Source organism: Notamacropus eugenii, chromosome 3 (genome assembly GCF_028372415.1).
Source record: "Notamacropus eugenii isolate mMacEug1 chromosome 3, mMacEug1.pri_v2, whole genome shotgun sequence".
Lineage (NCBI taxonomy): Eukaryota > Metazoa > Chordata > Mammalia > Diprotodontia > Macropodidae > Notamacropus > Notamacropus eugenii.
In genome coordinates, this window is record NC_092874.1 from 369,132,072 (window position 1) to 369,158,008 (window position 25,937).

The following is a 25,937-nucleotide window of genomic DNA, read 5'->3' on the forward strand; positions in this document are numbered from 1 at the left end:
CTGTTCACTCCCAAGTCCTCTCAACCGAGGAAGTCAACCCTCTAGCTGCTGATGCCAGGCTGGGCTGGACTTTGCAGAGGATCTCAATTCCCTTTCATTCCCTTCCTTCTGTTGATGACCTCCAATTTATTCTCTATCCAATTTGTTCTGTACATGGTTTCTTTCCCCAGTCCAAGGCGAGCTCCCTGAGGGCAGAGGCTGTGTCTTTAGCCTTTCTTGCATCCCCAGTGATTAGCGCAATAGGGGCTTAATAAATATTGATTATCCGCTTCATTACAGCGTGAGCTCCTGGAGGGCAGGGTTTTGCCTTATTTTATTGGTATCTTCAGCGCCTGGCACAAAGTAGGGCTTCAGTCCAAGTACATGAGGCACCTGCTGTCCGAGGTAAGGGCCACCTAGCGGGCAGTATCGGCTTCTTCACAAGAAGCGCGGGCCGCTGCACTGCAGGTGGTGAGGGCGACTCCCTCCCCAGCACTCCGTCGTGCTGCCCGAGTGGGCAGGGCGGGACCGAGCCGCGAGTGAGAGCGCTTGAAGCCTGATTGGCCTCGATGGTGGCGAGGGTGGGCCGAAGCGAGCTTGAGGCGGTTGGTGATTGGGCGAGCCAGCGCGAGAGCGGCCTGGTCCCGCAGGAAGCGCTAGAATATTTGAAAGACGCGGTCTCGCGCCCCGGGGCTTCGTTCGACCCATCTTCCACCCTGGTCTGGGGCTGCTGCGGAGATGGAGGCGGCGACCGAAGGGGCAACGGAGGCGGAGGAGGCGGCGGCGGCTCAGAGGTAAGGCAGAGCGGGCCAGAGGGGGCGGGAGCGGGCAGTACCGAGGGGGGTCCGCAGCTGGAAACCCGGGCCTTGAGTTCGAATCCATTCTCTGGGAATCTAGATCCTCCTCCAACATTGAGAAAACCGAGCCCGGAAACCCAGCTCCATTTCCCCAGCGGTCCTCTGTATCCGGCGATTTTACAGAGAAGGAAACTGAGGCAGTGGCCTCGAGGCCGACGGCTGGACCCCGGCGGCAGATGGGAAGAGTGGGGGGTGGTCGGAATTTGCAGCCAAAGAGGTGCTGGTGGGAGGGCATCCAGGGGAAGGCCGACCATGCAAGGGCGGGGCTGCTTGTCCCCGGGACCTCCCTGGTGAGGGAACTCCCTTCCCCCCGTGCAGGTGGCCGGCACCTCCCGGCCATCCCCGGAGGCTGGAAGCGAGAGCATTTGTGAAGCGCCTAGGGTGTGCTAAGAGAGCTTGGAGAGGTGAAAGCCCCAGCCTGGCGTCACCAGGTGAGGAGTCAGAGACCATATTCATGCTGGCTCTCTCTGTTTTTGCTCAAAGGCTCCCAAATGCAAAGTCACAGATGGAGCCCGGGGCCCAGATTTCCCAAACAGAGAACACCCTTCCCCTGGGGACCTTTTTTTTTTTTTTTTAAAGGGACCTTTTTTTTTTTTTCAAGTTAAGAGTTTTAGGCAGAAAAAGCATTAGTTAAATGCTTGTATGTGTAGGTCACACTTGAACTCAGGTCCTCAGGTCCTCCTCTCTTTACTCCTCCACCCTGCTCTCTCCCTTTGTGGTAAAATGTTTTCAAATGTAAAAGTATCCTATTGTCTGTAAAAAAGACACAGTGGATACATTGTTGCAATCCAGGAAAGCCCACCTTTTGTACTGACTCCCAGTATGATCCTGTACAAATGACTTGATTTCTCTAAATGGGTACTTTTCCCTCCTCTCTGAAAGGGTTAGTTGGGAGGATTTGGTGAAAGTCACCCAGAATGAGCAGTCAAGGATGTGTTGCAGTCAGCACTGGTGAAGAGAATCCTGACACAATTTAGCTCCTGGGTTCACTGGAGTAGAAAAATGGGAATGATAATGGCTGCAGAGATTTTTATTTATTTGTAAAGCCCCCAAATTTTCAGGTAATCTTTAAATGTTGTTACTGATTTTTAAGTTGATGGTTTTGCAAGGCATAGTGCCTGGTGCTTAATAGTAGTTTAATAAATGTTTATTGGATTGTTCTTGTTTAGCTGGGAAACTTTTTTCTGTCTTTTTTTTTTTTAATCCTTATTTTCTCATGACTTCTAGGCCCAAGAAAATGTCTGGTAACAATGACTGGTTTCAGAATTCCCGGGTTCCTAGCTTTGCTCAGATGTTGAAAAAGAACTTGCCAATTCAACCTTCTTCAACAATAGTGAATCCTCCTCCAGGATATTCATCATCAGAGAATTACAGTGTGTCAAATTTAGCTTCTAAGGTTACACAAGTCACAGGTACTTGTTTGCAGTAATACCTGATTCTTTAAGACTTGCTATATATGCTGTATTCCTTTGAAAGGTCTTCTCTTCCTCTGTACCCTGGTGTGATCCCCATGGTGCAGGTCCTTTTCCATTGCCTTAGACACGTGAGTACCAGAATGATAACTGTTAGCCACAAATTTGACTCACCAAAAAGGTATCAAGTAAAATTTATTAAAATGAAGTTCAGAGGAATTGAATGCCTTGGCCAAGGTGAACTCCATGCTTCTTCCAAAAGGCAGAGTGAGAGAGTGAGATATGGAAGTGAAGTCTTTTTTATCAAGCTCAGACAGGATAGATCCTCCCATCAGAGAATGGATTGGTCCATTCTCTTTTGAATCACAACCTTTGATAGTCCTATGAACAAACGTGGTTGGATCCTCCTTTCTGATAGGCCTTCCTTCAAACTCGTCAGGCCTGTGCATCAGTTTCTGATCTTCTTCACCTGACTCTGCTAGGTCACAGGTCAACTTTCTTTCCCTTTAGGAAGTTTTTACCTTGTGGAAATGAAAAGTCCTTTGTTTCCTACAATAGCTAAAAAAAAAAAAATTTACCTTGTCATAACATAGTAGGCTCCAACTGACTCCTGTGATCAAATGCGAGCCACCTTGTTGGAGCCCTATTCACTTTTGAATTTTCTTTTAAGCTGATTCTTGATATCTTCAGTCTTTCCCCTTCTTTTTCCATGGTATGTAACCTCATTATACTTAGGTGCCTTAAGCTTAGATTAAAAATACTCAGAAGCCTTCAGTGAATGCCTATTACTTCTGGGTTTCCAGAATCCTGATTTCTTTTGTAGTTTTGAAGGCCCTTCTCAATCAGGTCATACCTTAGGATGGCATATCACCAGTGTAAATCTTTGGGTCCCCTTAGGCTAGTCTTGCTGTGCCTTGAGCAACAGCATGACATAGGTGGAAAGAGCCTTTGCCTTAGATGACCTGAGTTTACATCATGCCCCAAATGCTTCCCATTTGTATTGATTTGAGCAAATCACAGCCTACTGGGCCTCAGTTTCCTCATTTGTGAAAAGAGATCAGACTAGGTGACCTTTGAGATTCTTTCCAGTCCTAGCTTTATGGTCCTATGATATGAATATTCCTAGCACTTAGAAAAAGAGCCAATTGTCACTGAAAGTCAGCATTACTTCATAAAGAAGAGGTTCACCAGATGAATCTGACTTCCTCTTTTGACAAGGTTCCTATCATGGTTGATGAACAAAATGTGATAACTGGCGTCTACTTGGGTTTCATTTGACAGAGTCTCATGCTATCTTTGTGAACTAGATGGAAAGAGAGAGATTAAATAATAGAACAGTTATTGGGAGGTGGGGGTGGGGATTCAGACTTCACCAGACCCAGAGTCCTTATGGTGGAGTGTCACAGGCTTGGCCTTGTGCTGTATGGATGTACCATATTTATTAGTGACTAGACTGAAGACCTGCAAAGCATATTTGTCATACTTTCAGATAGTATGACGCTTGGAGAAAAAGCATATGTCAGGCACGTCAAATTCAAATAGAATAAGAATCTCAGTGGTTCTCATGATCAACTTAGAAAACTACAAATTAACAATATCTATATTCTATTGTGTGTTTATTTTGTTAGTTATTTATCATTTCATTTTCATCTAGTTTGAGCAGTGAGTTTGACACTTTTGCATTGAATGACAGATTCAGTATCCCAAGAGTTCTCAACAGGATAGAACATTGGGCTGAATTTAGTCAGAAGAAAACATACATATATGTGTGTGTGTGTGCATATGTATACATACATACATATATATATACACACACATATACTTATTCTTTTTATTAAAATCCTAGTATAAGTTGGGGGAGTTGTGGCTAAATGAAAGTTAATTGTTAGACTTGATAATTTTAGTGAATTGTAAGCTCATTGTGTGACAGCAGTTTGACATGACAAGTGATCATTCGTAGTTTAATTTAGGGAAGCTTGGGATCTGTCCTCCTTACTAGTGTAGCTCACCATACTAGTGTAGCCTAGGAAAGCAACTAAATGGGACATGTGATTCACCCAGGGGTGCCTGATCTGTTTACCACTTTTTATGTGACAGAAAGGGAGCTGGTAGAAGGTGGCCAAAGTATTGCTATCCTTACTTTCTCCTTGCCATACTACTTTTCCTGTATCTCATGCCCAGAAGGGAAAGGTTCTAGCAAAAAGGTCCAGGCAGAGTTCTGGACTGCAGGAACCTGTCACAGGAACCATATGGATAATGGAAAAACCTTGAAAGACAGGTTCCTGAAAACAAGCAGATGACATAAGGAAAAAAAATGCCTGTCATTTGAAGCTGTTCAAAAGTGGAAGAGGCTACCCTTCTTGTGGCAGGCCCTGTTTCTTCAGAGGTCTTGAAACAGTAGAAGTCGTAGAAGAAATTCATGGTCAAGTCCAGGCTGGACTAGATTGTCTTTAGGCCATAGGATTGTGGAAATTGAGCTGGAAGGGACCAACTCTCTAATTTTACAGATGAGGAAACTGAGGCTTAGGGATGTGAAGTGATCTCCCCAAGGTCATGTCAGTGCCTCAAGGTATAGGGCCTCTTGACTCCGGAGCCAGTGCTGCCCACTGGAATGAAGACCTTGAGATTCTCTGATTCCCTCACACACATTTACACAAAGGATGGGCCAAGATAAGATGGAATCAGGGCAAAAGAGATAGAGATGGAAGCTTGAAGAAGGGATAGAAGTGATATTTGTATTGTATTTTATAGTGCATATCCTTTAGTAGAAGTATTATTTCCATTTTTGGGTGAAATTACTGAACTGCTTTCCACATCTATAAAGCATGGTAGACAAACTAGAGCTAGATCTAGATCTCTTCCAGCTGTAGAATTCTGTAACTTTATTAATTGAATGAGGTTATCTTGGTATTTATCTTTACCTTTCATGCAATTAAATGCTTTCATAGATTGTGGTTAAAGTACCTGAATAGCTTATTGGCACTCTGAGCCTATGTGATTGAATTTTATGTATCTAGATCTATGTCAGCATTAGTTTGGGGCTAGAGGAAGAGAAGTCTTGAGGGGAAGGCATTAGGCTCTTTATTTTTCTTCATTTTCTTTTTTAAAATGACTTGAAACTGTTTGTTTTTTAGGTAGCTTTCCAGAACCAATGCTTTCCAAAGTAGTCCTACCTAATCCAAATACTGTTCTTCCTCCAAAGAAGATTCCCAAGGAATTCATTATGAAGTACAAACGTGGAGAGATAAATCCAGTGTCAGCCCTGCATCAGTTTGCCCAAATGCAGCGTGTGCAACTTGACATTAAGGAAACTGTAACAACAGGCAAGTGTTTGCTAAGGTTGTCTGAAGTGCTTTTTAGGTGCTGAGTACTGTGCTAGGTACTGGGGATGCAAGTAAAAGAGCAAGACAAGCAGCTTATCTTGCAATGGGGAGATGGGGAAACATGAAACGTAGAGGAATTTTTAGCTACAAATCTGAGGAAAAGGTCCCCAGGTTCTTGGGAATGGGGATGGGAAAGCCTCTTCTTAGGGTTCTTTCCATTGATCAAACCATTGATAGAACAGAAGACTTTGATGACCACAGCTTTCTCTTTTGGGTTGTTAGTAACTGTGGTTTCTGGGGTTGGGTTGGAGTGGGGGAGTTTATAATACCTTACCAAGGCAGTTGCCACATAGCAATTTCTTGGATTTCTTCCTTGGGTGATGGCTTTAAAGGCAAGACCCCCAGTGGTACCAAACTGAATACAATGGCCCTGATTAGGCAAAAGGTTCTGCAAAGTAACATTAAGCAGTTTTGACATCTTTTTTTAAAAAAGTTAACATTAAAAAAATTTTTTTCACTTACACATAAAAACAATTTTAATATTTATTTTTTGAATTTTGAGTTTCTAGTTTTCTTCCTCCCTTTTTTCCCTCTCCCTCTCATTGAGAAAGGCAAACAATTTGATAGAGTTTGCAGTCATATAGAACATTACCATATTAGTGACATTGTAAAAGAAAACACAGACCAAAAAACTCCCAAGAAAAATAAAGTTAAAAAAATATGCTTCGATCTGCATCTCTATCAGTTCTTTCTCTGGAGGTGGATAGCATTTTTCATCAGAAATCCTTTGGAATTGTCTCAGGTCCTTGTGTGGCTTAGAGCTGCTAAGTTTGATGTCCTATTGTTGCAGTTTTGGTTTTAGCCCTCTTAGTATCTGAAGGGGAATCTAGTTTTAAAATTTCACAATTTGTAGTTAATTAGACGAAAGTGCTTGTTTTCTAGGTATAAAATCTCTGCATTTGTACAGGAGACATCTGTGCATGGTTCCTCAGTATCTGGGTCATTATTGTTGTGCAGGAAATATCACCTCATGCAGGTTTGGAATTGAGCTTAATTTTAATCCCTTGTTTTAGCAACATCTGGGAACTTGATAAAAAAGCACCATTTGAATTATTGGTACTTTCTAAAGAAGGCAGATGATATAGTAGCACTTGTGAGTTCTTTAATTTCGTTCTCCTTTTGTCATTCAGATTTTTATTAAGCACCTACTGTGTTCCTAGGCACTGGGTATACAAAGACAAAACCTGAAAAAGCCCCTTCCCACAAGGTGCTTAGTTTCAACTGGAGGAAACAATGCCTATAAGTAAACACAAAGTAATTTGGGAGTCAAGGAGGGCAGAAATAATTGGAGGGGTTGGTAGATTGAATTTAGGCCAGGGACAATTATGGTTGCTGAAGCTCTTAGCTGAGGTATGTGGTGGAGAGCTGCCTCCAGGTCAGCTAACATGTCTCAGCAGCTCTCCCCAGGCCCAGACTCTGGAGGGTAGAGGCCTCTCTTCAAAACACAGGAGAGCTGCTTACTTGCTGGCCCCTGAGGGAGCTTCTCAAGATGCTACAGAAAAACTGAAGATGGTATTTACCCAAGTGGACTGTGGAAGACTGAAGGGGCCATTCAATAAGAGGGCCATCTTAGGTACAGTGTCCAGGACTGCTTTATTGCACTGGACAAGAAAGAACCAGCATCTCTAGGGAGTCAGCAGGCTGTAATTGTTGATCTCATGTGGTTGCTTAGAGGGAAGCTAATGATAAGAAAGAGATTCCCTGGAATGCTAGGACAGCTTGACTCTGACTACTAGATGGTCAAGAACCATGGATTCTGTTGGGTGAATTCCATTAACGGAACCAGGAAGTGGGTCTCATTGAGACTGAAGATGTAGCCAAATCATACAAGAAAGAATAAGTTGGTCTTCATCTATCTGGTTCTGGGATTGGAAATTATCATAGAGAACCTCACATAATGAAAAGGGATCGGAGGAGCCAGTGAAAGCTGACATCAGCTATCCCTTCTTGGTAGTGGTTCTCTCCTCTCACCCTGTCTCATAAAGCATCCTGTCGGTGTCTTCAACTTATGTGCCTTATTTTATGAGAAGAACTTTTCCTTCCTAGTGTATTTATTCCATCTACATTTTCTTTTCTTTTAATATCATCAAAACATAATAAAACCACTCCCAGAATCTCTCTGGATCTGGATATCTGAGGAGCAATTTATTCTTTCTTGCAATGTCTCATCTCTTGGTGGTTCTTTTTTAACTTCTTTAACTATTGTTTTTCACCCACTTTATGACCCTTGATGATCTTAGAATTTGGAAGGTTGTCTTGTACCAACTCCCTTATTGAATGGAAACAATTCACCCTTGTTTAGTCCTTGCCTTTAGAGTAGTGCCTGATATACGTCATGTGTGATCCTGACAGAAGCGCTTTGATACTTGAACTCCTTTCTTTATAGCTGCTTTTTTTGTTTGTTTGTTTTGAAGTAACTAATGGATTCCATGTTCATTGCCCTGTAATAGATTTGTGTAGTTCTCTTTCATGATTTCATCAAATATATCTGTTTTCTGCCCTTTCCCCACCCCCATCATGACTTTCAGATAGCCCAGTGATCCTTTAATTATCTCTCCTTGGTTGCTTTTTTTGTTCTTGTTTGTTCGTTTTGTTTTTTCCAGGTCACTTGTTTTTTGATATGAGACACCTTACATTTTCTTCTACTTTTTCAGTTTTAAAATTGTGAGAAAGAGAGGGGTTAGATGGGAGGGTTGACTCAGGCTTTGGCAAAACACAAATAATAATACAAGGTGCCTGAGTTTTGAAAGTAGAGGAACTTCTATTTAGCAGAATAAACTCATCTTTCCCCCTCTCCTCTTGTCCAGTTGACCTCTTTATTGAACTTCCCTATTTCTGTTGTCTCCCAGTGTGACAGGTGAAAGATAAAATGACTGAGGAGACAGAGCTTTGATCTTCTGAGCAGATTGATTTATTAAGCAGTGCATGTTAATTAATTGCCCAATAAACTGGGAGAAGCTCTTCCTCAATTGAGGCTTGGACCCTAAATGTAAGAGGATACAGATTTTTATAAGTTAAAACCAGTCAAATAAGACCAATTAATTAAAATGAAAAATACATTAGGTAATCTGATTTCTAATTGGATGAAAGATTAGGGATTTCCAAATTGGGAGGGGGAAAGTAAATAGATACAGTTTCCTGAAATCAGAGAAAGAGGTGTCCTACCCCACTCAGGTTTCTATAAACAATCAAAGAAACATGGAAACTATAATTGATCAGTATGGGGTCACTTTTCAGTAAGACATATTAGTTTCTTGAGATGTACAATTATGAGAAAACTCCTTACATAAGTCTTTGGTTCTGACTGAGTTTCTGGTCAGCAAAACTTAGGTCCTTGACAATAGGTAGAGGTGGTCCAGCTTTTCAGCTCCACGGGGCTATGTTCAAACAATACAATAAAGTTTTCTCCTAATTCCCACAGTTGAATAAAGTTGTTTCACAAGATAGTAGTTGGACTAGACCCATAATTGAATAGAAAGGGAACTGAGCTAGCTCCAGAATTGAGTCACAAGGTGGGGTCAGTGTGGATCACTCAGTTCCCACAATGAACCATTTGCTGTTCATATCTCTTCCCCAACTGGAACTGGCCATTTAGGTCCCCAGTGGGGCAGCTACTATGTACTCATAGATTGTTGTTTGTTCTTCATTCTCGAAAAGGACCATGACATCTAGAAGGTGATGTCATGACTCGCAAGTGAATTGGATTTGAGGGAGGGAATGAGGGAGGGCTGTGCAAAGTCACTAACCTCACCCCACTTCACAAATCCAATTAGATTGCAAATCATGACATCACCTTGCTGATGTCATGGCTCTCTTTGAGAATGAGGGACAGACAACAATAAACGATATTCTTTCTTCCTTCCCTCCTTCCCAACTTTCCTCCTTCCCTCTTCCAAAGGAATTCCCTCCAAAGGAATATACATTTTGTTTACTAAAACTTTGCAAGATATTTTGGGGTTTACAGGCTAGATTTTTTTTTTTTTATGGACCATACCTTAAATCCAAGTTATTTTGGCTTCTCATTGGTAGGTCCCAGCTTAAGCCTCACTTGGTCACTGTTTGGGCTCTGAAGGCTCAAAGTGAATGTAAATAGTTATTGTTTCTGTTTTGGCTAGAAACCATGAGGGTCTTCCCCTCCCAGATTGATTTTTTTTTTTTTTAAACTAGATAAAAGAGACCATTCTTTGCCTCATTTCTTACCTAGCCTTAATTACTGAGTGGGCATTGCCTCAGTGAAACTGAGACCTGAGAAAGACCTTAGCTTAAAAAAACCATCTCCAGTTGTCCTGATCTGTATCTTGACACTGGACTGATTCATATATTCAGACATCAAAGGACTTTTAATGTGACTTTAATTGGGAAAAGCAGATGGTGTTGGGCATTTCCAATGATGCAGCATCCAAGGAGCCAAAACCAGGGTTGGGGATGTGTTGGAAGAATCTTTCTAAATCTGAATATCCAGACTTTGACCTTTTGGTTTACACAGTAACACTTTCTAAACATTTAGTCAAAAAGAGTTAAATTTAGCTCATTGTGGAAGGGGCTGTCTTGGGAATTAGAGGGTTTCCCTTCCTTGCAGGTTGAGAAGCAAAGCCTGTATATCCATTTCCTGGAGATGTTGTCAAGGAGATTGTCAGTAAGGAACAAGACTGGGCTAGATGGCCTCTGAGTTTTCTTCTGACTCTGAAATTCTGTGATTCCAAGTAAAGAAAGATAATTGGCTAAAAATAGTCCCATGAGTTTTACTGACACATCTGCTTAAAATTTTTTTAACCGTACTATGGATTTCATACTGTCTTATTTTTAGAAAAATTTTTCTAAACAGGAAAAATAAATTGCTGTTTATTTTCATATCAATAATATTTTCTTTCTTTTGACCACTTAACTGGATTCTGGTAATTGTATTTATAGTTTAAAACTCATACCAACGTCCCTGGGTATTTCTTTCAGGTAATGTTATGGGTCCTTATTTTGCCTTCTGTGCTGTGGTGGATGGTATTCAATATAAAACTGGACTGGGACAAAATAAAAAGGAGTCTAGATCCAATGCAGCCAAGCTAGCCCTCGATGAGCTTTTGGAGTTGGATGATCCTGAACCAAGGAATGTAGAAACCTCAGGTGAATGTTCTGGTCATTGAATAGTAGTTCTTTCCCCTCCCTTCTCCTCCATACATTTTCCCTCTCCCCCCATCTTGGTGGATAAATACATAAATAGGGACTGGACCTGTTATGTCATTGGTGTAGGGAGCCTCTAGTGTGGAATTTCTCAACCAAGCTTATGCCTATTCTGTCATTATTATTGGTTCATGCTACTCTTCTTTTATATTCAGGCTTGGCTAAATCTCCTTTCTTTTTTGCATTAAAAAAAATTTGAGCTCATTATAGTATTTCCTCTAAAACTATATTGGTTTCTTCAGAGTACTCTTTGGGATTGTATAGTCAGGATATCTTCCTTCCCTCTTTCCCTTCTTTAAGAATTTATTTTTCTAGCCAGGTATCCTTTGAATGTTTATACATGACATTATATTGTTGGTCAGAATGAAGATCAGAGTAGCAGGTATTGTATTATTCTGGTTACTTCCTCTCTCTTTTTTATAATTGTAGCTATTTAGGCTTGAGTATTTTGCCCTCAAGCCCTTAATGAAACCTCCTCGACAGAGCTCCCAAAACAACTATGTTTTCTCCTCCCTGAATGATTCCGTATTTACCTGGACCATATTGACCTGATTCTCCAGAATGGTGACACCATGAGCTATGAGGAATAACACCAGAGAACTAGAAATTGTAGAGAAGCAAGCAGAAAACTTCATCAATAAGATGCACCAAAAACTGTGTGGGGGAAAAAGAACCCACTTAAGTTAGCTGCAAAGTAGGCCTAGTTGTTTCCCCACCTCAAATTGTTGTAATAAATGAACATTCATTTGTATTACTATTTTTCTTGTGTATGTAGATATTTTTATGATTAATAAACTGCAAATTATATAAACTATAAATTAATAAACTAAAAATCATTTTAAAAGAAAATAGTTTTAGTTTTCTGATCTTGTTCAAATATTCTTTTTTTCATAGAATATGCTTTTTGCCACAATATTTCATACACTACCATGTTACCAAAAATATGAAGTAGCCACCTTTAAAATTTTAAAGACTTTGTGTTTCCTAACATTTCTTTCAATAGGTTCTGTCATCCTTGCAGAATCTGTTATTTCAGCTGAATCAAATTATGTTTCCAAGGTGCATTATGGTAGGAAAGTCCTTATGTTCTTGTTTGGTACTAGCTGCACCACCTAAAGAAATATTATGTATACAAACGTGCTTTATAGGTCTGTGTTGTTGTTGAGTTGAGGATCTGCCAAGAAAGATATGATTGCTCTGATTTAGTAGATAAACTTTAAGATTTGATGTGACCAAAATTTTCTTTTCCTTGTGGCCAACCTGGTGATGAATTATCTCACCCTTAGTGAAGCAGGTTCTTGAATGGTAACCATGGCAAGTCTATCCGTGAACCAACCTTGAAATCTTTCCAGCCTGATATAAAAACTTCCAAAATTTGTTCTCAGCTGGCATTGCCTTCAATAACCCATGGGTCACCTTGGACCCTGGACATAATGAGTGGGTGTGGCAGACCCTGAAGGTTAATTCTTGTGTTGGAATTAGATATGAGATGTAGAATTAATGCTGCTGTTATGTTAGCATTCTAAGCCAGAGTAAGACCACTGCCAAGGGGAGAGGGACTTTGGCTTATGTGAACTTTGAGGGACCCTAGAGGGCCACAGATTTCCCACCCCTTTTTTAGAACTTCCTGAACTATAATCTGTATGACATCTTTCTACCTACATTCCTGTGGCAGTGGTTTGTCAGTGACTCTCAGGGGAACACTGTCACATGACTCCTCAGCAGAAAGCAGTAAGGTTGTAGCATAACATTTCTCTCCTTTGCCCAAGAAACTGGATTCAAAGAAGCTGGCTCTTTTCTGTTTCATGCACTAAGGATCTCCTTCTGTATTTGTAAAGCCTGTTAGACTGGGGAAAAATTAGCAATTACACTATGGCAGAGCCAGCTAATACTTGGGTTTTGTGGGTCATGTCATAACAATAGAAATTGATAATCTAGAAGGAACACCAAAGTCCAGCCAGTTCATTCTGCAACTATTAGACAGAAAGTGTATAATGCTAAGTTGCTGCCATGTTGATAATTAGAATCTGCTTTAGTGAATGCCATTTGGGAGCCAGACTAGAATCAGAAACAGATAAAGATGTGGTAGGGAAAAGTTGTTGTCAACAGGATACAAATTCGTTAGGAATACCAGAAAGGAAAGAAGAGGTATCATTGTTTAGGCTCATAGGCCAAAGAGACAGAACTAAGAAAAGAAAATATCTTAGATACATTCTTAAAAATAAAGAGGAAAGAAAGAGAAAAAAAAAGTATAACTCAATTCAGCAACACTTCATTAGCTGAGCCTGACAGAACATGCAGTGTTCCTCACCATAATTCACAAAGAAGGGAGGAATAATAATTCCTTTCTTCAATAAGCAAATTTTATTGATATTTTTATATTGCCTAAATTTCTCCCTCTATCCATTTCCCCCCTCCCAGAGATCCATCCCTGATAAATTATTTTAAAAGAAAAAAAATAAGAGAGGAAAAAGTTCTGCAAAACTGATCAATACACCAAAAATAAAAAAATCAGACTTTATGTGCAATGTTCCATTCCCATGGACACATCCCTACCTCTGCAAAGGAGTTGGGGGGGAAGGTGGCTAATAGCCTTTTTTTTTCAGGAATACCAAGTCACTTTATTGGGATGCAAATGATGGTAGTTTTTTTGGTACTGATTATGGAGAAAGGTCAGACAAGCAAAATATACATGCACTGACAGGCAGTAGGAGTCACACCCACAGTTTCCAGGTGTGATTTAGCTCTCTTCTCACTGTCTCCACAGGAGTATTTATTAAAAAGATATTTGGCCATGCCATATTTGGGGGCCCTCATTTTGCACAGATTGGTTACATGATCACCCAGTTATTTGAAGGACTTTACCTGTTCATCCAAGTAGTGGGTTTCAATGAAATCATATAAATGGGGTCATTTTTGTCAGTTGCCAGCTTGTGCAATTCCAGTTATGACTGATTGCTATTTTTTTCCAAGTACAGTATGTACTCCATTGAGTTCAGCCCACTCTTCCAGTTGTCTCAATCTGGTTTCTTGTAATACCAATTTAATGGAAAGATCTTTCCCATTCATTAATAGGCCCTTGTGAAGCCTAAGTCACATGAGGTAGGAGGAGGCTGCTGAACAGATGGAACAGGAAGGGTAGAGCAGACCCAGGAGGAAGTTAGTGAGAGCAGTTGGGGCAGAGGAGAGAGGATGCAAGGCCAGCAGGCACAGCAAGGCTCATGAGTGTTTGTGAGAAGGCCCATTGGGTAAAGGGAACCCCCCATCCCCACCTGCAGGCTTCTGACTGTAGCCTGGGAATACTTTTGTCCCCAACAGTGCTAATATGGATTGACTTCTTGGCTACTATGACAGATTTGGCTTTCTGGTTCTGGGATTTGGCTTTCTGGTGTCTGAATAAATATTTTTCTTCTGTTTTCTATATGGAGAGGCTTTTATACTTTGTGATTCAGAACTCTGCTAGCTTATTCATAGGTGTCCTCAGTGCTGTGACTATTGCCTGGGTTATACATTTCTTAATATTTTGCAGGAAGATCCAGTCACCTCATTGATTTTGGAGTTTCATCAGCTTCTCGGCATGTTCTCTCTCTTTGTGAGATTGGTGTAGGAAATACTTGGCAAAGTTCCTCAATGTCACATCATCTTGGTTGAAGTAGTACAACATGGCCAGGTAGATGTAGGTGGTGTAGAGCTCCAAGTTGATCTGCTAGTTGATGGCAGCCTCTGAGTCCTTTTGGTAGTTCTGTCACACATGAGAAGGAGATGAGGTTGTCATGGTGGTAGAGATGGTGGAGGTGACAAAGAAGAAAAGGAGAAGGAGGTGGCTGTGTTGAGACTGGGGTGGTAGCAGCTGAGGCTGGGGTGGCAGCAGCAACAATGACTGGGGGAGGCTGAGGCAAATGACTGCTGTTCAAACAGTAGGATGCAAGTGTTGGTTAGTGGATCAGGGCAGGTCTGGCTGGGAATTGAGCAGCAGGTTCTGTTCAAACATTGTTGAAGCAGGAATTGTAGCAATTCCCCTTCCCTGTGATTCTGGCAACTAATGGATTTTTAACAAGTCCACTTGCCTTCACTGTTTCCCACTTCTGGGTCATTTTCATATTGCTTCCAATTAAGTATTTTATTAAACACTGTGAACCAAGGCCTGTGCTAAATTAAGGACATCAAGAAAGGCAAAAATAATCCTTCCCTCAAGGAGCATATATTCTAGTGGGGAGAAGTAACATATATACAAATACTAAGAGAGGCGATGGAAGGTCACCTTGGATAGAAAAGCTCGAGAATCTTGGAGGATGTTGAAAGGCAGAAAGCGGCATTGCCACAGAGTCTTGAGGGAGCCAGGGGATTCTGAGGCAGAAGGCAGCAAGGAGAGCACTCTAGGTCTGGGGGTAGACAGGACTTAGGTATGGAGATAGATTTGAATGCGTGGAACAGCAAAAAGGCCAGTGATACAGGATTATTACAAGGCATATGAAGGGAGTAAAGTCAAGGAAGATAGGAAAGGGCCAGGTTGTGAAGAACTTTGAATGACCACTGAAGGACTGTATTTGATCTTGGAGGTAATTGGGAGTCACTGTAATTTATTGATTAGGAAGAAGGGGCGAAAGAGATTAATCTGGAGAAAACCTGGTCTTGTTACATCCCTTTTATCTCTGCTGCTGGCCCCTTAATCCAGGCTTTCATCTCCATAGGCCTAAATTTGCCAGAAGTATACCTGATAAAAAGGCCCCTTAAATTGCCATAGCGTCACTAAGGTGGTCTCTGATACCATACCAGACACTGTAGTCCACAAGAGTCCAAGAGAGTTCTCGCCTCAGATCTCTATTGAGCATGGTGGGTGCCTTCAGCCATTTACCTTCCATTCCATGGTATGTATACACAGCTGCCTGGCTGAGCTTAATTTCTTAGAAACTCTGCTTTTATCTGAGGACTTCCTTGCTTCTGAGCCTTAAATGACTCTCCCTTGCTTCTGGTAGAATAAGAACATTTCTGTCTAGCTTTGAAGACCTTCCCTAGTCAGGTCAAGCCTTGGCATGTCACTGGTCACCTCTGTGAATCCTTGCCTCCCCTTAGGCTGGTCTCCTTGTTATGCCTCTGACCCACCTTGGTGGACTTGTGTTCAGTTTTGAATACTGCACTGGAGAAAGAATATGAACTGGTTGGAGCATGTCCAGAAAGGGGCACCTGGGTGCTGAAAAGACTGGAAGCCATGCCTTTGGGAGAGGGATACCATGACAGTCATCAGAGGAGCCACATGGTCAAGGGAAGGAGGTGGCACTGGGGTTGGAATCCAAGGACCAATGGTTATTACCAGCTCTGCTATTTACTGCTGTGTCACTTTGGGGAAGTTTTTGCCTTCAATGGTCCCTGTTTGACTAGAGGACCTCAGAGATACTTTCTCTCTAAATCCATGACCTTTTGCTTAAAGCCCTTTGGTCCCAATGAGAGTGAAATTGATTAAGACTGAGGATTAAGATCCAAGCAAATAGATTTATGTAAAGCGTAATATGCATAAATGCAGTTGTATAACATCAGATCCAAGGTCCTTCAGTAGGTACAAGGACACTGAATGATAGATAACAAAGCTTTTTTATAGTCAGTAATGAGGAACACATGATCTTATGCAATAGTCATTTTTTCTCTCTGATTAAAATGTGACAAAAAAGATACTAATCACAAGTTGTACCAGAACATTTCACAGTTATTTCCCTGAAATCACATGAACTAAGCTTTTATAGGAATAAAGAACTTTAAGTCATAAAATAGATGCTGCTGACAACATAGATTTGGTTCGCTTTCTTCAATTCCTCTCTTTGGTCCCTGGGGAGCCTATTATTCATCACTTATCCAATGCCAACACTACAAGGTTCAGTTTGTATTCAGGATTGGTATTTTGAACCATCATCAGATTGTTAGAATTAGTTTTGAGCAGTCTTTAGTTCAATAAGTAGCATAACATCTAACAAAAAGCCAGAAGACAGTTATGAGGATAATAAGAACCCATTTGCATGTGGCGGTCAGTGTGCCTGCAAAAACCAGGAGAATAATTAAGAAAACCAGAACAAGGAGCCCACCATGGGGTATCTGCATCTCGTTTAGTCAATTGATATAACCTGTTGGATTTTATGGAGACTTGTTACAAGATCTCCCGCTTGGTTAATGTAGGGACAACCAATTTGATTTATGTTAGCACAGGCCTTCCTTGGGAAACTGTAAGACCATTTGTGCTAAAGAATCGACTTCAATTTGGCAGGAGGTGATGGACTCACATGTGACTTGGGTCAACTTCTCAATCTCAAGGGAGAGATTTCTAGCTGTCTATTCTAGGGTGACAATTCCAAGTATGGAACTATGGGCCAGAGAGACTTAAAACTGTGTTCATTTACAGGGTTTCTGATGTATACATTCTTACTTTCTTGCCTTTGGTACTTACACCACCATGCTCCTAAATTTTTAGTGAAATGGTTTCCTCAGTCCTAAAGAATGATTAAAAACCAGTACTGGTAGGAATACATGAGTGTTCCTACATGTTCCAAACCAACTCAAAGAATGCTCCTTCCCTGCAGACGTAAAACAGACCAAGAATTCTGAGCCCCCGTGTGAAATTTGAAAGAGGGGAGTTTCAGGGAGGGGAGGTAGTGTTTCCATTCCAAAATTTTTGTCATAGCCAATAAAACTTAGAATAATCATAAGTAAGATTTGTGAAACTGATATATTTAGGTTTGTCATGCACCTTTTCTATTTTGTTGTAAATGGTGCCTCTGATTCAGATAAATGATTCTTTGTTTTCAGTATTTGGGAAAAGGAGATATTTTGTGCATTTATGAACAGTCCCCAAGTCCAATGAATTATTTGGGGTCTTCTTTACAGAAAATAAAATTTGGAGGAGTACCTGTTAATGAGATTGTCCTAGTTTTGTGGAAAACTATAGTTTCATTAAGTTTTATAATTTAAAAAAGTGATTGGCCTTGGTTTAATATCATTTATAGTTCTCTTGTGATTATATAAATGATATAAAACCTATATAGAAGGTGCAAAGGGTCCAATTTAGATCTTTTGGAGTTGTTTTGTCTGCTTACAGATGATCATTTGGAGTAACAGGGAAAGCCATTAAGGATCAGGTTCACTTTGATGATGGTGGCTCTCCAGCATCCATGATGCCCGTTGCTTTAAGGTAATATAAAGCATGTGCTGCTTCACCACAAAGCTTACTGAAAATATTAAGGCCTTTCCTATCTTCCTTTCCTAGTGCAGCTGGTAAATAGCATGAAAATTCATAGCAAAGTTGTATGAGAGGTTAAAAACATATGACAAGAATGATTATGAGCCTGCAGAGCGGGCTGACTGAGCATGGTGGCATCTGGGAAAGGTGCGGGGGACGGTTAATCAATCGCAGCTCCTGAGGGCCAGAATGGACCGCTGCAAGACGCTGCTGCTGCCTCCACTGCTACCATGCAGAAATCCGACGTGGGCAACAAGGAGTCTGGCAAGATCTGGCTCCGGAAGCCGGCAACGCAGGACAGACTCATAGTGAACATTGTTCACACTGCTGCGGAGTACTAGCCGAAGTCTCTGAGGTTTTTGAATGTAGCTTTTGATTCTACAGGAGATGCCTTTATTGCTGGAGACCACCAAGGAAATATCTATGTTTTTGACCTGAGTGGAAACAGGTTTACCCTTGTTCAGCGAACAAATCAAACTTCCACAGCTCTGGCCTTTAATCTTCACAGGAAGTCTGAATTCCTTGTGGCTTTAGCAGACTATTCCATTAAGTATTTTGATACAGTCACCAAGGAGCTAGTTAGCTGGATGAGTGGACATGATTCTTCAATATTTTCCATCTCTGTCCATGCATTGGGAAGGTATGCCATCACCACATCTTCTGATATGGCCCAGCTCTGGGACCTGGATACTTTTCAGAGAAAAAGGAAGCTGAATATCAGCCAATCTGTGGGCATACAAAAGGTTTTAACCCAAGAAATAAGTAAGCCACCTCCTCCTCTAGTGAAAGTAATTGAAGACTTGTCCAAGAAGACAGAACCAAGTCAACTTAAAGTAAGAGTGATAGAAGGAAAGGTACAGCAACCACAGAAAGCAAAGGACTGCAGAACAAGAACTAAAATATTAAGAAACATAATGGACGCTGACCTTGAAAATAAAGAGAGTGACCTGCCCAAAGGATATGCAAAAAAAAATCTACAAACCTTATTGAGAGGCTATGGAGAATATCCAACAGTATAGGATGTTCATTTGGCGCTCTCTACTATGATTGATGGAAAATTATTCAGCATTTAATAGCCTACTAGATAAGGGTACTCACTGTGCATTTCTCAACATTCATGAAAAATATCCCATCAAGAGTAGAAAATTACTGAGAATTTTACAGAGCCTCTTGGGTATTATTTCATTTACAGGACCATGTCTGCGTTAGCTCACTGGTCTGCTATCTTTGGTGACATGCCATATCTTCCTCTGTTAGCATTTCCATTCGTAAAATTATTCCAGAACAACCAACTCATCTGTTTTGAAGTTATTGCCACTCTCATAATTAGTTGGTGTCAACATTGCTTTAAATGTTTTCCTAATCCTCCTATCAACATCCTCAGTATGATAGAAAATCTTTTGGCCCATCATGACAAGGAGCTGCTGTAGCACTATATGAACTGTGGAGTGACCAGGCAGTTATACACATGGCCCCTCCTAGAAACTGTGTTCTCGGAGGTTCTTACAAGAGAAGAATGGCTTAGAGTATTTGACAACATCTTTTCTAATCACCCTTCGTTCCTCTTCATGATCGTTATGTCCTACAACATCTGCTGCAAGGCCCCTTTACTCAACTGTAATCTTAAGGATGACTTTGAGTATTTTTTCCACCATCGCAATAACCTGGATATAGCTGTTGTAATTCAAGAAGCCTATTGCCTCATGCTTTGCACTCCTGCTGATATTCATCTGGAGGCCATGCTTGATGACTTTGTCCGTCTGACAAAAAGCCAATACCCAGTCTTTAATAAGTATCCTAAATTCATCGTGGACTATCAGACTCAAGAGCTAGAAAGGATAAGGAATGATGAACTGGAATACTTGAAAGAGAGGCAGGTAGTTCACAAAATGGAAGCCAAAATAATGAGACAGAAAGATGAAGATGATGTTTGGTACCAGAAACAGGAGCTACTGCGTGAGGCTGAGGACAAAAGGAGGGACATTCTTCTGGAAGAGGAGAAGAAGCTGGTGGAACAAAGAGACAGACTAGTTGCATTGAAAAGAGATCTGAAATTAAAAGAAATACAGCTCCTTAATGCTTCGAGAAAGCGTTTTCTGCAGAATCAGCTGGACCAACGTGAAATGGAATTAAGAAGACTAGATGATGAAATTGAAAGAAAGGCATCTTTGAGAGGTGAAGAAGTGGCAATGGCCAAAGAAGTAGGATTACAGAGGTTGGAAATTGAAACTCAGAGAAGATAGAACAGCAACTTGCTAAAAATGAGGAAATTGCTACACAAGAAATTAAAGATGATCTCAATAACTACAGAAGAAAAATTGACCTGGAAGAGCGCAGGTTTCATAAAGCTATAGAAAGGGATAAGTGTCACAATCTGAAAACACACAAGTTGGTTGAAGAAACGTTGGCAAATGCTGAACAAGCATGCATTGACACTGACTGGCAAATCCAGGTTTTACTTAAACGAAAATTTGATGAGGTACAGCACAAAGAGCATTATGAGGGGATGGCCAGACTTCTTTGGAACAGCAGAGCCAAAGAACTGGATGCATTAAATGCATTGAAGGGGTTGGAAACAAAAAAGGGGAAAGGAGATGAAAGGCATCTTTTGCAGTCATCACCTTCAGTTGCTGCTTTATGTTATCGCTTCATAAGGAAATGTTTTAATTTTGACACAGAGGATTACCAGCAAAACCAGGATGAACACTTTGCAGAGAGGCTTCAGGAGTTAAAGGCCAAGAGTCCACTGAAACCTGTTTCTTCAGTGAGCCTTCCTGAAGACCATCTCAACTATATTCCTGGGATTGATCCTGAAACACATTTTTCTTTGGATCAAAAACAAGGAAAGCTGGAAAAGAAGGAACATGAACTAATGTCAGAAATAAGGAAACTTCGATATAAGCATGCCCAGCAGGCTCGTCAGAGATACCACATCCCCCTTTCCCACCGACCTCGTGATACAGATCTTCTAATTACCTGAAATAGATCGAGACCTGCTTATTTTGCAATCAAAGAAACTGATTTTAGATAATTTTAAATTCTGCCTAAATTAACTTTTTTGTATATAGAGATAGGGTATCAAAGAAATATAATGTATGCTTTGCGTAATCTCTGACAGTTTATTTGTAAATAGTTTTCTTGTGCTTTTTGAAATAAAATCATCTTTTTCTATTTTGAAACAAACAAAAAAAAAGATTATGAGGCATAAATCAAATGGTAGAGTAAAAAGTATCTTTCCCCATAGGTGGAGATTTTATTCCCACAATTACTGTTAGAGTTTTTTGATCTAGAGTTCTCATGTGTAGAGTTAACTGGGGAAGGAGAAATGCCAGGTAATGGTATTAAGATAGAGCAAAACAAAGCATTGTCAGATACACAGCTCTCACATGAAGCAGTTAGGAGCAGGATGTACTTGGGCATGGTATATCCAAGAGTCTTTTTCTCTCTAATATTGATTGCAGTTAGGTGGTCAGCAATACTTGGAATGGGCCTTCACAGGAAGGTTGAGTTCTGCTGGAAATTCCTGATGTAAATGTTATCTCCAGCATGGAACTCATCATGGAAAGTCAGAAATATGGTCTGTATTGCAGTTCTTGCTTCATGAAATTCCTTCATTCTATTTTGTAATTCCTACATATGAGAAGCAGCAGACATATCCTCCTGCTACCAATGATATATAGACTTTGGAGATGAGTTTTGTTTTTATTTGTGGGTGACCAAACATTCAAAAGGAGAGAGATGTAATTCCCACTTTGGTCTACTTTACAGATAAAATAAAACAAAGGGAAAGTAATTCAGGCCACTTTAAGTGAGTTTCAGAACATAATTTACCAATAAGGATTTAAAGGTTTTTGTTCATACTCTCTGTCTGACCTGAACCTGGGGGGTGATAAGGACTCTGAAACTTGGGAGATATCCCAAGACAGGAATTAATTTGAGAGAATATTGGCCAAGTGCAATGAGATCCCCTTTCTGAATCTATATGTCCTGGTGGACTGTACCTGTGCATAATATCTTTAAGAAGGATTTTAGCAACAAAATTAACTGTAGCTTTAGGACCATGAAATACCTCAACCCATCAAGTGATAACAGTTAAGACAAACTTTATAGTGGCAAGCTTTGGGCATACGTATAAAATCAATTTGCAGATGTTCAAATGAAATATAAGAGGAGGGTTGAAACAGACACCAGAAGCAATGTGTTCATGTACAAAGAGAAAAAGGTTTACTGTAATCTGGGAGCCCCAGCACTGGGGCTTTCTTGAGTTCAGCAAGGGCAGTAAGATGTTGTGATTCAAGGTATAGGGGCTCTGGAATTTTGTCTTTGGTTAGAGAGACTAAAGGCTTAATAATCTCACCAAGGACAATATTCAGCTGCTCACAAAGTAGTACACAATTGTGTTTCGCAGGAACAGACAGTTGTTGAAGAGTGTATATGTGGAAACAGATCAAGTGACTGCAGACAAAATGAAACCAAAATACTCTGCCTGGGGAAGGCACCACTGGATCCTTGATTTGGAGATATTGTGGCCTCTCTGTTGAAGCTGAAGATGGTGATAGCTGTCGTCTTGGCTGGTGTCAATACTGGGTACTGTGAGAACTGGACCACAGAGGAATATTTTTAAAAAGACAAGCTAAAATATTTGAGAGAACAGGAGGGTTTTCTGCATATTCTTGAGGCAGATGAGTGTATGTCCATTGTAAATTCTTCCAGATGAAGACAAATAGGGCCAAGAAAACCCCGCGGACACTATGGTCCATGGTATCATGAAGAGTTAGACATGACTGAATGACAACAGCCATCTGGGTAAATCAATTTGTTAGCCTGGCATGCAGTTGTATAACAAGTCAGATGTAAGGCCCTCTGGTAGGCACAAGGACACTAAAAGATAACCTTCTTTATACTCAATGATGAGGAGCAAATCAAGTTATTATAATCCTGAGCAATAAAAGAGTTTCAGTATGACAACATTGAAGGCTACTAACTACAAGTTGTACCAGAATGTTTTGTGTCTTTCCCTGAAATGATAAGAATAAAGCTTTACAGGAGTAGAGAACTTTAAGTCAGAAAATGAATTCTATTCATAAAAAGGAGTTGGTTTGGTTCCTTCAGTTCCCTGTTCAGTGAAGTTCAAAACATGTTGGAATTCCAGACTTGACAGTTTGGAATCATTCCATGTTTTCAAGTCTTATTTCTTAGATCTTTTCACTATCTTATGTTTCTCAGACAAATTGGTTATCTCCTTCCCCAGTACTTACATTCTACCTCCTTGCTTCCATTGTTTTTTTCATACTGTTTCACTGCCTTCCCATTGGAGTCTTACCCTACATTGAAAGCCCCACTGCAACACCACTTCTTAAATTAATGAATGAATAACCTATTTAAGTGCCTGATCTATGCCCAAAACTGTTCACTGAGCCTCTTTTCCCTTGCCCTCCCTTCCATGTGTACCCATGAGCTTCAGCATTGTTTATACTTCTTATGTGCTTATCATGAATCTTTATAGTTATTTGTGTATTTGTCCTGTTTTTCTTTCTAGACTCTAAACTCCCTTTCTTATTTGAAGGTGCCCTATCTTATTTCAGTGAATCATTAAACATTTATTAAGTGCCTACTATGTGCCAGGTATTGTGTTAAACTCTGGGGATACAAAAAGGAAAAAGACAGTATCTGTCCTCAAGGAACTGACGGTTTAATGGGGAAGAAAACAAGAAAACAAATATGTACAAATAAGATCTATATAGGATAAACAGGAAATGATGAACAGAGGGAAGGCTCTAGAATGGAGAGGGATTGGGAAAAGGCTTCCTGTAGGAGGTAGGGTTCTATTTGGGACTTGAAGAAAGTCACAGCAGTTTGTAATTTTCTCCAGTGCCCGTCCCAATGTTTATTCAGTGTTTATTGATGATTAGAAGTACTATCTGATTACAAACTGACACCTAGCCTCTTGGATGCCTTGTCCTTCAAGGCTCATCACTTAACCTGAGGCATGTTGAGAGTGAACTATATATAGTTAAGGGTTCTAGGGCTTCAGAGCTTTCTAATCTTAAGCCCTCACTTTAGACCCAAGGAAACTCTGGTTGGGAGAAAAAAGTCAAATAACTCTACCAGTGGGCAATAATTTTGATGATTTTTATCAGTTAATCTTGTGGTTGCAAATTTATTGAATTTAATTATTATCTCAGTTTTAGTTATAAGAAGATTGGATTTCTGGATATTTTGTTATCATCTCGAATAATATTTTGACCTCTTAATTTCTAATAGGTTTCCTGTCTCACTGCAGCTGTTAACATTTATGATCCTGTGTCGAATAGAAATATGGAAGAGGAGCATCTACTTTTTTCATTTTTTTTTATGGAGATGTTTCTAATTCTTCATTGTATGTTAATGTTGGTTTTGGGTGAACGGTAGATAATATTGATTTTTTTGAGGTGGATTTGTATAATATGAGTACTTATTCCTTAAAGTTAGAAAAAATTCTCCCGTGAGTCCATCAGGACTGGGACTTATCTATTTGTTATATTCTCTTTGTGGTTAGATATATTTACTTTTCTGAGATTGGGTTATTTAAGATCTCTATCAGATCCTCTGTCAATTTTGGGATTTGACAGATATATTTTTTATGTTCTCTCTCTTTTTTTGTTGTTCTCAGTTTTCTTAGCATTTAATTGGGCATAATAGGTTGTGATTATTTTTATTCTGGTTTTATTTTTGTGATTTCACCTTGCTACTTTGATATTTTGTTAATTTGTTTTTCTGCCCTCTTAATCAAATTGACTAAAGTTTTATCAATTTTATGTCTTTTCAAAAAAACAGCTTTAATTTGATCATTTCTATAGGTTTTTTCATTTCATTTTTCTTCTAATCTTTAATGCTCTTTTTTGTACTTATTTTAGGTTTGTTTATTTGTTGGCTTTCTATTTCTTTTAAATAAAAGAATATGCTAATCCTCTGCCTTTCTGTTTTGATGAAGTATGTTTTTAGGGATATGATTTTTGCTCTTAAGTATTGCTTTAGCTACATCTCAGAAATTTTTTTATGCTGTTTAAATCTTTATCATTTTCTTGTTTCTATGATTTGTTCTTTGACCCACTCATTTATATGAATATATGTATGTATTTAAATATACATGTGTGTATAATAGTTATGTATATCCTGTTTCTCCTTTTTTACATTTGTTTGCAATATTTTGTTCTATCTAATACTTGGGCAGTTTTTGAAGAGATTCTATGTAGTGCTGAGAAGGAGTATGTGTATGTGCATATTTGTATAATTATATATTCATATATGTATATTGTTAGTAGTCCATTTAGATGATGCCATACATCTTAACTCTAGTTTCCTCAGCAATTTGTTCAGTCCTGTATTTTTCTTTTTGTTTATAGCTTTCTGTTAGACTTATCCAAAACTGAGAGAGGGACGTTGAAATCTACTTCCCACTATTGTGTTACTTTATATATCTTCTTGTAACTCAGTTAAATGGTTCTTTTATAAATTTAGATGCTAAAATATTTGGATCATATAAGTTTAATATTGAATTGGTTTATTGTTTCTTGTTCCTTTGAGCATAACATAGTTTCCTTGTTTATACCATTGTCTGTTTTGAATGTTTGCTTTTGTTTTGTCTGCTAGCATGATTACAAATCTTGTTATATTGGATTGATGATGCATAGTAAATTTTTTCCCAGCCTCTCTGTATGTGTTTCTATATGTGTTTGTTTTTAAAATGTGTTTCTGACAAGCAACAGATTGTGAGGTTTTATTTTCTTATCCAATCTGTCACTCTTTTTTGTTGGACCCATTAACACTGAAAGTTAATAGATTTATAAGGTGATTTCTAATGTCCACCATTTGTCTTGAATGTTGTTTCTTCCCTAATTAAAAAATTTTCCCTTTTAGCCTCTGAAAA

At 39.7% G+C, this 25,937-nt stretch overlaps 1 protein-coding gene and 2 pseudogenes across 2 annotated transcripts; 2 read left to right on the forward strand and 1 right to left on the reverse strand.

Moving 5' to 3' along the window:
* The first annotated feature begins 606 nt into the window (after window positions 1–606).
* Window positions 607–25,937, forward strand: LOC140496970 (adenosine deaminase domain-containing protein 1-like). 2 transcript variants are annotated; one of them, XM_072597395.1, is made up of 5 exons: window positions 607–773; window positions 2,064–2,248; window positions 5,383–5,571; window positions 10,582–10,749; window positions 11,236–11,655. In XM_072597395.1, exons 1-5 carry the CDS (start codon window positions 718–720, stop codon window positions 11,241–11,243), a joined length of 606 nt encoding a protein of 201 aa, XP_072453496.1. In that variant the 5' UTR covers window positions 607–717; the 3' UTR covers window positions 11,244–11,655. The 2 variants fall into 2 exon arrangements, with proteins under 2 accessions (XP_072453496.1, XP_072453495.1); XM_072597394.1 differs by lacking the exon at window positions 11,236–11,655 and adding an exon at window positions 24,293–25,937 and having other exon boundaries at window positions 615–773.
* On the reverse strand, window positions 11,304–14,581 carry LOC140531150 (ferritin heavy chain-like; annotated as a pseudogene).
* LOC140496969 (TBC1 domain family member 31 pseudogene) lies at window positions 18,225–21,392 on the forward strand (annotated as a pseudogene).

What these genes read in the sequence shown, in the direction of transcription:
- LOC140496970 (XM_072597394.1), top strand. Translation starts at nt 718, where the DNA reads ATGGAGGCGGCGACCGAAGGGGCAACGGAGGCGGAGGAGGCGGCGGCG. An exon ending in TAAGGAAACTGTAACAACAG is followed by an intron (nt 5,572 to 10,581) that starts GCAAGTGTTTGC and finishes TATTTCTTTCAG; the next exon opens with GTAATGTTATGGGTCCTTAT. An exon ending in AAGGAATGTAGAAACCTCAG is followed by an intron (nt 10,750 to 24,292) that starts GTGAATGTTCTG and finishes AATTTCTAATAG; the next exon opens with GTTTCCTGTCTCACTGCAGC.